General features: G+C 39.7%; 2 protein-coding genes across 2 annotated transcripts in view; both read left to right on the forward strand.

The window, feature by feature from the left end:
- Positions 1–680: 680 nt before the first annotated feature.
- On the forward strand, positions 681–9,215 carry trim16 (tripartite motif containing 16). The gene is made up of 6 exons (XM_054599181.1): positions 681–1,526; positions 5,001–5,096; positions 6,494–6,727; positions 6,971–7,142; positions 7,952–8,047; positions 8,328–9,215. The coding sequence occupies exons 1-6, from the start codon at positions 855–857 to the stop codon at positions 8,933–8,935; spliced, it is 1,878 nt and encodes a 625-aa protein (XP_054455156.1). The 5' UTR covers positions 681–854; the 3' UTR covers positions 8,936–9,215.
- Positions 9,216–10,379: 1,164 nt separating this feature from the next.
- tvp23b (trans-golgi network vesicle protein 23 homolog B (S. cerevisiae)) overlaps positions 10,380–13,491 on the forward strand; it is a 3,857-nt gene continuing 745 nt past the window's right edge. Inside the window, exons 1-6 of the mRNA XM_054598771.1 lie at positions 10,380–10,479; positions 10,719–10,792; positions 12,176–12,320; positions 12,417–12,506; positions 12,702–12,821; positions 13,427–13,491. The exon at positions 13,427–13,491 is cut by the window's right edge and continues 64 nt beyond it. Of these exons, the coding sequence (XP_054454746.1) occupies positions 10,468–10,479; positions 10,719–10,792; positions 12,176–12,320; positions 12,417–12,506; positions 12,702–12,821; positions 13,427–13,491 (506 nt within the window). The 5' untranslated portion in view covers positions 10,380–10,467. The remainder of the gene's footprint in view (positions 10,480–10,718; positions 10,793–12,175; positions 12,321–12,416; positions 12,507–12,701; positions 12,822–13,426) is intronic.

Here is a 13,491-nt window from a genome sequence, read left to right on the forward strand (position 1 = left end):
TATATGTTTGAGGCTACCTGAAGGTACTTGTTTCATTTGTGAATTTCTTTTATTAGAGATTTCACAGAAATATTAATAACCTAAAATTAAATTTATTTAATCAATTGATTGATTTCATTTGATTAAATCACAGACCCAAAAAAAAGAAAGAAGGAGGCCATGTCTCTGATTGGCTGTACACACATGAGATTAATCACATGAGAAACTGTGAGTAGTTCATGTGTCACTTGGGGGCAGTGTCTGCGTTTTATGTTTTTTTTCATCTTGATTCACTCAATATTTGCATTCTCACTGGATTTCCCTCTTGAACTTTGGACCAGCAGAAGAAGAGCTCACATGATGTGAGAGAGGAAGGAAGCGATAAAAAACCCCACTAAAAGGCTTCAGCCAGGATTTCCTCCGACTCATCACGCCGATACAACACAGGCCATCAGTCGGATAAGAAAGTCTGCAAACAATCAAAAGTTACAGCTCATTTTAAAGACAATGCATGACGGGTGGAATGCAACTCTACACCTCTCTGCTGCTCGTTTCAGACTCCACCCTGTTGCTTTTTTCTGCTGCAGAGAAGGGGAGGCTGTGTGTGTGTGTGTGTGTGTGTGTGTGTGTGTGTGTGTGTGTGTGTGTGTGTGTGTGTGTGTGTGTGTGTGTGTGTGTGTGTGTGTGTGTGTGTGCTGAAGAGGGCGTGAGCTTTTCTGACTGAAACTATGGGGCTTGTTCACATCCTATAGGTGTGGCTTTCCAGCCTCTTCAGTGTGATCCAGGAACTAAACCGGCTGACAAAAGCAGCTGAGCCAGTTCGTTTTCAGACAGAGAGAGAGAGGAGGTGGAAGTGAGAGACACACTGAGGAGACATGGCAGACACAGCGGCTGAAGTTGCAGCTCCCATCTCCAAACAGAAGAAGCTTTGCGGCGTGTGCTCAGGTGAGCTGAGTGGGGACAACTCCGTCTGTGGCTCCTGTAAAGGGGACAAAAGTGAAAAAGGATGCTCCAAGAGTCTGCAGAGCCCCGACAAGCCTGAACCGGCCGGAGGGTCCAAACAGAACGGGACAGAGGCTGTGATCGGGAGCAAAGAGGAGCAGGACCCTAAGGGGGCCGAGGAGACCAAGATCCAAGAGGACCTGAAGGAGTCTGAGGACCCGAAGAAGCCCGAGGAGGAGCCACAAACCGGTGGAGAGGACACCAATGGAGCAGAAGAGGAGGCGAAGGAGGAACCTCTGGGCCCCGACGACGTGGTGTGCGACTCCTGCATCGAGAGCCCCTGCAGGGCCCTCAAGTCCTGCCTCACCTGCCTGGTGTCCTACTGCGAGGCCCACCTCCGGCCTCACCTGGAGAACCCCAAGTTTCAGAACCACCGGCTGGTGGAGCCGCTCAGGGACATCGAGAGGAGGACCTGCGAGAGCCACAAGTGGCCCCTGGAGCTGTTCTGCTGCGCTGATGAGTGCTGCGTCTGTCAGGACTGTATGACGGAGGAGCACCGGGGCCACAACGCCGTTCCTGTACCGGAGGCTCGCAGTCAAATAGAGGTGAGTTTGCATTTCTTATGTTCTGTATTATCACTTTCTTTCAATAGAGCTCCTTAAAACTGCATCTTCATACATCTAAATGTATAGAGTTAAGAGTTGATCTAATTAGTTTATTAATTAAATACAAGATGAAGCTGTGTTCTTTCGGCACCTCATCACAAACTGTGAGCAGCTAAACCAAAAGTAATTCTCTCTTCACAGTTTTGTCTTCTTTGAAGGCCTGTTGAGGTGTTCAGTATTTCACCCGAGAGAAAAGAAAGCAATGAGGAACATTGACAGATTTTTCTATGGAAAACTGTTTCCACCATTGTGTTGAAAATGTTTTTATATCCTGTAAGTCATTATAATTATAAACATATAATATTTTGATTTAATATCTCATTATTTTGAAAATGTTGTCACTATTCTGAGGTACAAAATCATTATTCTGAGATACTAAGTCATTATTCTGAGATACTAAATCATTATTTTGAGATACTAAATCATTATTTTAAGATAATAAATCATTATTTTGAGAAACTACATTTTTATTTTAAGATTAATCTATGTTCCTAAGTCACTTTTTATGATACTAAGTCGATACTTAATAATATAATTAGTCATGTTGAGATATTGAGTCATTCAGAGACACTAAGTCAATATAGCAGATATTATATTATCCATTTGAGATACTGAGTCATTACATTTAGGATCATAGGATCATTTACAGGATCTTTGTTTTTTGTTTTTTATCAGAAATGAGCCTCCAAAGGTTTCAGAACCTCCTAAAATGAATTTATCAAGTGAAACATTCACTGGTTCCAGAACACTTGTCTCTGTTTTATATCATCATAAATTGTATATATTTGTCTTTCTTTGGACTATTTGTTGAACAAAACAAGCAATTTGAAGACTTAACGACCATCATTTTGACATCTAAATTATTAATTACACTGTACATTAATCACTATAATCATTAGTTGCCGCAATATTTGATGTCCACAACAATCTCAAATTACACCAAGTCTCCAGTGTGGTTTCATTATCTTCTTCGCTATTTGCTTTTAGTTCTTATTGATTTTTTGATGTGTGGTAAAGGTAGAGACCATTAGAGATTTAGCAGACCTATTAGAGCTAAAATTATTCTTATTGAGGATTAAATAAAGTTTTTCAACATCAAAGGGACAAAATATAACCGCACAAGTGCCATTAGTTTGCCGTAATCCTTAAATCCTACCCGCGCTGCTGCTTTCACATATTGAAGAAGATGTAAATATAGTTATGTCTAACTGAGAGGTTTTGATGGATGTAACCTTCAGCACCAGAGGAGAGGAGATGATCTCTGTCTTCAAAATACATCACAGTTGTTCTCACATGTCATATAATGCAGCTTTAATCTCTTTAAACCCAATCAGGACAGTAATTCTGATTTAATATCCACCGTAAAGGTCATCAAACTGTTGATTAACAAGATAAATTGGAATTCCAGCAGTCTGGAAACTCAATACTGATCTCCATTTATCCCCGCTGACGCAGAGAAAAGCTCAAGCTTCAGCTAAAGTGTCATTTGTCTCTCTTTCTGACAGTCCGTGACCCTCTGGTTCAACCATTCCTGTCCAGATTCCTGCAGAGATCCATAGCTTTTAGCCTTCACCTGTTGTTTGCAGTGTGTGTTGTTGCAAAACCTCAAACCGCAGAGAGCAAACAGTGTAGGTGGAAAAACCACAAAGGCTACTGCCACACTGTGAATTAACAATAGCTGCTGCAAAAGAATCTCTAGTTGTGTATGAATAGAAAACAAGAAGGGAAATACTGAGTAGATTCTGCTAAAGTGGAGATCAACTTGCAGCTTTCAGCTCTCAATCACTTCCCTTTCAAAGAGATTAATTTCCACAGGACAGACATGAAAGCATGAACACAATAATGGGAAATAACTTCCTGTTCAGAGCATGTGTTCCACATCTGCAAGGATAAATCCTCCTTTTGTACTCATGACATAACTCTGTGAGGTAATTTGTGCTGTCCTCAACCAAATAAATCCTTAGTTGATTAACACTCATACAATTTTTATCTTGATAAGTTGATCTAATCAACAGATCTATAAGACTTCTCCACAAAGAATCACACAAAAGCACAACTTTAAATCTTGAATGTACCAGAGATGTGCTCATAAGTTTCTTGGAAATAAGTCATTAAGAATGAAAAAACATAAAAAAGAAACTAATAGACTAAAAATAAACGACAGATTAGTCGACTAATTGGCTGAGAAGAGCCGGCCATAGAGGGAAGCATCTGGTTCTGTAAAACATAATTAGAGCTCTGAAAGTATTTCTAGAATCGTTAAAGACTCTTCTACCAATTTTTCCTCCGCTGCACATAAAAACATTACGTTTCTCAAGTTAACACCGGGAAATAAAGATGAGCAGCTTTAAAAACCTACAATAAAAAAAAACCATATTTTGTCACGGTGCCAATCAATAGTGCTTTACCTGTTTAGCTTGTAGTATTTCTGATGAGCTTCTGCTTCGCCTCATGTGAAACTAAAAATCATCAAAGCATAAACTGATGGATAAGAAAATGTCAAAGCCAAGTTTGTGACATGTTGAGGCAGATACAGATCTGATTATGTAGACATTATTCAAACCAAATACCAACCTGGCTCTGTGCAGTCTGAATGTTTTTTCTATTACTCGCAAATAGCGAAGAAGATAACGAAATCTCTGTACATTTTACTTCAAAAATATGGATATTAACAGGTGATTTTGAGGATGGACTTGTGCATCTTGGATATGAATCCGATGAGGTTGAGTTCAGGAACATATTGGCACAAAAACTCACAAATATTACGTTTTTATCGAGTTTGTTGTGTACATCGAAAGATCATCTGCAAACAAATTGATAATGATTTTGAACTATATTATTTATTATTAATAACATAACTATCATAACTAAAAGTTTGGATCTTTTAAATATTTCTTCTATTGTTGTTACAAAGAGGAGAGAGGAAATCCCCGTCTTGTCCCTCTCTCAAATATGACATTCCTCAAATAATGCTTTTGCGCTGAAGGGTTTTTATATAATACTTTTACAAATGTAAGGTTCATAAAGACATATACCTGATTCTCTGTCACACAGTCTCAAGCAAAGGATTTCCCCTCAGGGCCTAAAACTTGCTGGAAAATAATTCTCCTTGAGAACAGGGAGTCGCCTGAACCTGCCCGAGGAATTCAGCCTTGACTCTTAAAACAAACCTACGCTTTGAAAAACTACAAATGTCAGAGTCTAGAAAAGGATGTTTAACCCAACTAACCCCCCACGCACAGAGAGAAGAGGAAACTTTGATAAAAACACAGTTTTCCTGAAGATAAAGCCCAAATGTTTACATCTGCCAAATACTTTACATCTGTTAGGATCGGGCATATTTTCAGCGTGACTGCATGGTTGTGGTTTCTGTGAGGAGTCGTGCTGAATTCTGTTCTCTCTTTGTGTTCACAGAAGGAACTGAGGGAGAAACAGAGCGAGATGGTGAAGACAGTGACGGCGGGGGAGAATGCCATCAACAAACTTCAGCTCAACACAGTCTCTATTGAGGTAAACACACCGTGTGGCTAATCTGTATGTCACATGAATGTCACGATACTTAAAGGGAGAAGTGTCATGTTCGCTTTCATGTTCATACTTGGGTTTCTGGTTTGGAGAAGAACATGATTACACGCTTCAATGTTCCCAAAAACACTTAACTTTTCTCATACTGTCTGTCTGAATATACATGTATTAACCCCCTGTCTGAAACGTGCCGTTTTAGCGACTGTCTCTTTAAGAACCCCTCCCCCAAAAAGCCCATTCTGCTCTGTTTGGCCTGCAAGATAACTATGGTGCACCCATAGAAATGAAGGGGGAAAAGAACAGATATTGAAATGCTTTCTTTGGTCATTTGACTAGTACAAAAGAAAATGGCGAATTTTGTTTGTTGTTCTGGTGATAACACACGTCAGTGGGGTAGTTAGCTAGTTAGCTTTTCCTTCTCTGGAATGGAAGTGGAGGGACTTTTTCACCCAATGCTGTCACTGGTTACCAGCCCGCTGTTCGACTCATTTTCTGTAACCAGTGTACATTACATTACATTACATTACATTACAGTCATTTAGCAGACGCTTTTATCCAAAGCGACTTACAATCAGTAGCTCAAAGCTTATATTACATATCATTCACCCATTCACACACTGATGACAGGGCTACCATGCAAGGTGCCACCATCAGACTCTAACTAACATTCATGCAACATCCAGTCCACACCGATGGCATAGCCTTCGGGAGCAACTTGGGGTTAAGTGTCTTGCCCAAGGACACATCGACTGCCGAGTCTGTCGTTAGTAAAACACCTCACATTGTTGAGTCTATGACTTGCCGTAAGTTGTTTTAGATAGTACGAAAGTTAGCTAGATACAACAGTCGCTATGTCAACGGTACACATACAACTGGCCACTACAGTTTGAATTGAAAATGTCGGTTCTACAACTATTCTATTATGGGCACAAGTTTTGAAAATCTAGTTCTCAAGCCGTGGGCGGTAAATTCTAAACATGTGACATACTAAAGGAAGGGGAGACAAATCCTAGGGCTTGTTGGATCACATGTTTTCTGATTTAGGCAGCACAAAAAAACTCACTTATAACACAGTTTGTGTGTTGCTAGGCACTCCTGATACCCAGATGTATGTGCACTGTTTTTCATATGTCCCCTTTAATTAGGTAACAGTTGGCAGCAGCTATTTTTGGCTTGAGAAGCCACCAGATTGTAGCATGAGGAGTGGAATGTTTTAAATGTGGTTGTGACCCACAAAGCATTCCCTCTCTGAGTTTGTGGTTATGTAACATTACCTCGGCCTCCTGATGAATTCCTCACCTGTCGGGAGCTTTAGATATGCATCAGTTCCTCTCTGTAAAGAATGCTCGGTCCACTCAATCTTATATGAATCTTTTCTGCAGCATTCGGTGACAGAGGTACGAGCGGTGATCGAGACCCAGTTTGAGGAGCTGCAGGCGGTGATGGAGAGGGCCAAACGGGAGGTGACGGAGATCCTGGAGGGCGAGGAGAAACAGGCGCTGAAGCAGGCCGAGGGCATCCGGGTTCACCTGGAGCAGAGGTGCACGGAGCTGAAGAAGACTCAGGGGCAGATGGAGAAGCTCTCCAAGAACAAAAATGATGTGGATTTCTTACAGGTAATACCATCGGGGTCAAGTCCAGCATAAAGACTTCCAAAATCCCCATGACCTTATCCCCTTTTTTAATTTATTGTATCGAAAAATGAGAACAAAACAAGTGCAGACAAGTACATGAACACATATACAAGCCTAGAAATGATACAAAGTAAGACAGGGACTAAAACAAAGTGAGGAGAATAACATAGGTCCAGATACCAGGTAGTGTTCTAATCCCTGAATGCCTCTGTGTTTGTCCTACAGGAGTATTCAGAGTGGAAGAAAGAGGCCACTGATATCTCTCTTCCCGGCGTCTACATCGGCCTGACGGACCGTCTGAACTCCTTCAGCCGCGTGATCGTTGACTCCACGCAGGAACTGTGTGCCATGCTTGTGTCTTCTTACATCGAGAAAGTTAAAGAGACATGCAAGAATGGTGAGAAAGAAGTAGCAGAGATGGTGCTGCAGGGTGAATTGCTGGCAATAAGCTTATTAGTCTGGTTAAGCTAGCCAGTTGAGTTGCTTGTTAGAAGCTGCAGTACCAGTCAAAAGTTTGGACACACCTTCTCATTCAATGGTTTTTCCTTATTTATTTATTTTTTTAATTCTACATTGTAGATTAATATTGAAGACATCCAAACTATGAAGGAACACATATGTAATTTATGTGGTAAACAAACAAATGCTCAACAAACCAGAATATGTTTTATATTTTAGATTCTTCAAAGTAGTTGAATGAGAAGGTGTGTCCAAACTTTTGACTGGTACTGTAACTAGTTTTGTTAAGAAATAATTGGTTCAAATTACCAATGTTAACGTAATAATCAGCAATTAACTAGCTTGTTTGATTGAACAATTAGTCAACTGCTTATGACTAATTCGACTCACATGACCAGGACGTTAACGTTACTCTGCAAAAAAAACAAAAGAAAAAGTGGATAGCAACTGGGCGTCCTAGGTGAATCATGGGCGTGGACCTGTCATGCTCCTCGGGAATCTTCCCTGGCTGCATTCAGACTTTACTGTCTGAACCTGTTCACATATGTGAAGAATTTTCAGCGTGAGTGTCACAGCTGTTAGTGGTGTGCACACATGCAAATGCTGACACTACAAGCTACCTGTGTGCTTCATGACTCACCTCTTGTGTCTGAAAATACAGAACATACTTGTTTACCTGTGATACATTTATGTGATTACAAATTATATGCAAATGAATCTAAACTGGGAGACTTTCTTCTATTGCAGACAAAATGGGAATAAAGACGACCGTTCACGAAATTCTTGCAAGAAAACAGAACATGGCTTTACCGGATCCAGTGACACATGCAGACTTCCTCAAGTGTAAGTGTTTCTATATTTTTATATATATGAGTCACTCAACAGATACTGAATCTGACACACGTGTATGTATGTGTATATAACATTTATTATGTACCAATACAGGTATTCCCTCTTTTCTTAAATGTGTGTCGATTGCAGACTAAGTTGTGACTCATACAAAATGAAAACAAACAAAAGAAACAATATGGAAGGTGTGACCTTGGTGACCTCACTGGTGTTTGCACTCCTGACTGCAGTCTTACATCATAAGTAAACAAATATTTTCACAATCCTCTCCCAGATGTCGCCAACGTGAATTTCGACGCCGACACCGCTCACAAGTTCCTGCGGCTGACGGAGGAGAACAGGAAGGTGACCAACACCACGCCCTGGCAGCATCCTTATCCCGACGTACCCGAGAGGTTCGAGAACTGGCGCCAGGTCTTGGCCACGGAGAGCTTCTATCTTGGGCGGCACTACTTTGAGGTGGACATCAGTGGCGAGGGCACGCACATCGGCCTGACCTACAAGAGCATCGACCGCAAGGGCAACGAGAGCAACAGCTGCATCACCGGGAACAACTTCTCCTGGTGCGTCCAGTGGAATGGGCGCACCTTCTCGGCCTGGCACAGCGACGTGGAGACCCCTCTGGCTGTGGATAAGTTCACGCGTATCGGGGTCTATGTGGACTACACAAGAGGCCACCTGGCTTTCTACGGTGTGGACGACACCATGACGCTCATCCATGAGTACGAGGCAGAGTTCCTGGAGCCTATTTACCCGGCCTTCTGGTTGTCCAAGAAGGAGAACATAGTGGCCTTGGTGGCACCGGGGGATCCATTACGGCTCAAAAGCCCGTCTCCTCCCACCTCACCTCGAAACGGAGCTATTGTTCCAAAAATAGCATAGCAATGATTAAAAGTCAGTTTTCCCTGCATCAATACAACAATATGAGACTACTGTTGTATTAAAAGTTTATCTCTCAATATGGAAATTATGGACTTATGGAATTACTTCCCATATTAAACCTGTTTACAGTGGCATAGAGTTTTTGTAAAACTAATGTGATAAATTGTGATTGTTTATCTTGGGTATATTTGGGCTCGAGTCATATTTATACCCCTGTGTACCTTTGGGACTTCTGTTACTTTTCATCCCACTGTGAATTCAGAGGTGTTCTGTATTTTATGTTTGCAAATAAAGAATTATATATTAATTTGAAAGCATCTGTTTTTGTTTTGGTTAGAGCCTCCCCTCGGCATTATATCAACAACAACAATAGTTTTGGGGTTGATTTGGACATCTGTTATTATAGATTTCTTTGGAAATTGTGTAATGGATGAACGAGAAATCTGCCACGCAGACCACAAAAAGTAGGTGGATAAGCTGGGAGGTAATTTTGGCTGTTTGCATGCATCAGAAAGTTGCAGAGTCATGGCTGAAATAATCAAGTAAAGTTGTCTTGAGCACAGCCTATAGTCTGAACGTGTCAGAAAGACATTATTTAGTGAATTCAAGGTAGATTCATTGCAATTAGTTTAGTTTAGTTTTAGTTTAGTTTATTTGCACAATTGAAAAATATAAAAAACACAACATTGATAAATGATATTACAGTGCAGGAAGAGGCAGAAAGCCCACTGGTCTTATTTGAAGCCTCCACCTATATAATATTTTTTTTAAAAATCACAATACTATAACGAATACAAAAAGAAAATACATATGAAATACTGTTGAAAAAGCAATTTTACAAGATATGATTTACAATAACAATACATTATAAACAACAAGAAAACAAAGAAAAAAATGCAATGAGTCAAGATGCGAATGAGCATGAGTGTGTGTGTGTGTGTGTGTGTGTAAGTTCATATGTGTGCATTTATGTGCGTGTGAAAATAAGCCGGGTTTGAGTTTGATTAAGGGGATTTGGGTTTGTACCCCTGCATTTACTCCTACACAAAAGTAATGCTACAAGTCCCTATGAATGCAACAACTACAGATTAAAAATACAAACTGAAACGTGGAATACATATAATACATAAAGAAAGAAGCAAAAACAGGTACCAAAATGTACAAATACAGTAAAATACTGTTATATTTAGCAGTGCAAACTGATGGTAAGATTGGTGACTATTTAAGTGCAATAGGGTGATAAAAGTTGAATTTATCACACTTGTGAAGTTTCTTTATATTTTGAATAAAAAATAAAACCAGATATTTTTTCCCCACTATGTTTTAATTAAAAAAACAAAACATGAATCTAAAACAACCCATCCTGTTTTATTATGTAATCAACACATCAGAAGTTACAGAACTCAAAGTAAACACTCCTGTTAAACCACTGCCGTGACGTCACAATACACGTGGCACGTTTTGGTCACCTGACCAGTGACGTGTTTCCAGCGGAGCATGTGACCAAGTGAGGAGCCTGCTCGAGTCTCAACATGCTAACAGAAGTAAGTGTCACATTTTAACGTGTATCTTTTACCTGCCGCGTTAAAACACAGCAAACAGCCGACGTACTGTCCTCTAAGAAGGTTAACTACCGTAAAGAAGTCCGTCGACAGGAAACATTTCACAGCTGACGTGAACATTTTGTCGCGCAGTGTTGCTAACTGTTAGCATGGGCGCTAGCTTGCATTGCAGGCAGATGCAGGTTTCTGTGTGCTGAGTCTCTTCCTTATTGATCCCTCAGGATAACAATGATGAAGACGTGTCCCTGTTTGACGCAGAGGAGGACGCAGGGAAGTCAAAGAAGAAGAATATTAAGTAAGTTAACAAAAAAAGACTGATGAGCACAGCTAATACCCAAAATGTGATGATCTGCTTCCTTTCTCAGCCAGATATGATGGACTGTTTACTTCAGTAAACACTGTGAAAATACAGAAACTGTAAAAGTTCTGCATTCAAAATGTTACTCAAGTAAAGTATGAAGGGCTTTTGGTTATAGTGTCAAAAGTAAAATGCACCCTGACAGTGTTTAATTAACATACAGGACCAGTGAAAAGTTTGGACACACCTTCTCTTTCAGCTACTTTGAAGAATCTAAAATATAAAACATATTCTGGTTTGTTGAGCATTTGTTTGTTTACCACATAATTCCATATGTGTTCCTTCATAGTTTGGATGTCTTCAATATTAATCTACAATGGAGAAAAAAATAAAATAAAGAAAAACCATTGAATGAGAAGGTGTGTCCAAACTTTTGACTGGTTCTGTATACATGAGGGGTTTCAGGTATTTTCTCTGTTTTTTAAGGAGTCATTGGTTAAAAATAATAGATAACCTATGAATTAATTAAGAAACCCAGCAGTATAAAAAGTACTGTAAACTGTAAATCCAATAACATAATATTCTAAAAGTAGTGATTCTACTTTAACTTGAGTAATTGTACATAGATACACAGTGTAACATGATACAGTACCAGTCAAAAGTTTGGACACACCTTCTCATTCAACTACTTTGAAGAATCTAAAATATAAAACATATTCTGGTTTGTTGAGCATTTGTTTGTTTACCACATAATTCCACATGTGTTCCTTCATAGTTTGGATGTCTTCAATATTAATCTACAATGTAGAAAAAAATAAAAATAAAATAAAGAAAAACCATTGAATGAGAAGGTGTGTCCAACCTTTTGACTGGTACTATATATTAAGTTTTTAGATCAATATTGCTGGTGCATTAATATGTGTGTATGCAGCATTTCACTGCTGTAGTTTATGGTTTGGTTCCTTTTAACCACTACTGCTTTAAACATCAACACGTCTGGAGATATGTGGTTGTCACTGGACAGGAAGTGGATTAAGAAACTGTCATCTGAGAAGTAACTCAAGCTGCCAGACAAATGTAGTTGAGTAAAAAGTATAATATGTATCTCTGTGATGTAGTGGAGAAGTATTAAGTTGCATAAAATGTACCTTGAATTTGTACTTGAGTACCTTACTAAGTTAAATGTTCATAGTTACATTGCACCAGTGTATAAAGGAAACTCAATTCATTGTTTGAGACATTTCTACCAATAATTGGTATATTATCAGATGATGAAAATAATAGTCAGTTGCAGCCCAGCAGTACAGTATGAATTATTCTATCATGTAGATTAAATAAACTCAACATTGAATTAAACGTATTGAAAATCTTTTTTTCCAGGCATCCACTGGCCTCCTTCTTCCACCTCTTCTTCAGAGTCAGTGCCGTCTTCGTGTACCTGCTCTGTGGGCTTTTCAGCAGCAGTTTCATCGCCTGCATGGTCACAATAATCCTTCTCCTGTCATGTGACTTCTGGACAGTGAAAGTGTGTCTTTTTTACTTCTTTTACAAGATACATTCTCTCCAGTCGACAACAGGAATTCCTTTTAACAATGCTGATTTTGATCTTGTGTATTTACAGAACATCACTGGGAGGTTGATGGTTGGTCTGAGGTGGTGGAACCAGGTGGACGACGATGGACGCAGCCACTGGGTGTTTGAGTCCAGGAAGGTAAAATGATCCTTATCTTGTCCCATGTGGCTTTGTGTGCTTGGGTGCTCTTTCTGTCCCACAAGTGGGTCTTTAACCTAATTTACTTTTGACCTCTTGTACTGTATGGAGAGTATAAATGTACTTGTTTACTGTCAACAGGCTTTATGGTATTTGCAGATGTCCTAACTGTGAGAATTTCCTGTTTTTCTTCAGGGGAAGAAACAGGCGTCAGATTCTGAGTCACGAATCTTCTGGATCGGACTGATTGTTTGTCCGGTCCTCTGGGTTGTCTTCGCTTTCAGCACCCTCTTTTCCTTTAAGATCAAATGGGTGGTAAGTCCTCAACTTTAAAGGATAAAACTGGTTTTATTTTGACATTTTTTCATCGTTGACAAAGCCCACAAAAGACCAAAACCATCATTGTGTTTGTCAGTTTTTTAAAAACTTGAAAAATATGTGTTTCTAGACTATTGCACCTATTCTGTTTTCTAAAATGTAAAATTCTGAATTTCTGTGGTTTTTATGTCATTTGGAGCAGGCAGTCAGCGCAGCCAAAGTATTAAACACATTCTCAAAGAGCGCGTGCCAGAGTGTAATTTATGACGTGGAAAGAACGGCAAGAAGTAGCCTATGGCGTGCGACACAAAGTCAATGGACTTAAGTTCTCTTTTCTTGTGTTTCTTATGTTAAATCCACAGTAAATTACACATGAACATCCCTTCTGTGGCTAAAAAGGGTAGAAGATATGCAGTTATTTATACTTATATTATAGACAGAGAAGTTTGGGAAAGTATAAAATTTGGAAATGGAAAAATGTGAAGGAGCCCTGGATAAGATCATCGCTGATTTTGGTCTTTTCACGAGATTTATTGATAATAAGAGAAATATATTAAGCTCCAGCGTTGAAATCAACTGACTGACTGTCTTCTTCCACTCAGCCGGTGGTGATCATGGGAGTGGTGCTGCAAGGGGCCAACCTCTACGGTTACGTTCGGTGTAAAGT

This window comes from Anoplopoma fimbria, chromosome 5 (genome assembly GCF_027596085.1).
Source record: "Anoplopoma fimbria isolate UVic2021 breed Golden Eagle Sablefish chromosome 5, Afim_UVic_2022, whole genome shotgun sequence".
In the NCBI taxonomy this organism is placed as follows: Eukaryota; Metazoa; Chordata; class Actinopteri; order Perciformes; family Anoplopomatidae; genus Anoplopoma; species Anoplopoma fimbria.

Excerpts from the sequence above, each read along its gene's own strand:
- trim16 (XM_054599181.1), top strand. The coding sequence starts at position 855 with ATGGCAGACACAGCGGCTGAAGTTGCAGCTCCCATCTCCAAACAGAAG. Across the intron at positions 5,097-6,493 it reads TCAACACAGTCTCTATTGAG|CATTCGGTGACAGAGGTACG; the intron begins GTAAACACACCG and ends TCTTTTCTGCAG. Across the intron at positions 6,728-6,970 it reads ATGATGTGGATTTCTTACAG|GAGTATTCAGAGTGGAAGAA; the intron begins GTAATACCATCG and ends TTTGTCCTACAG.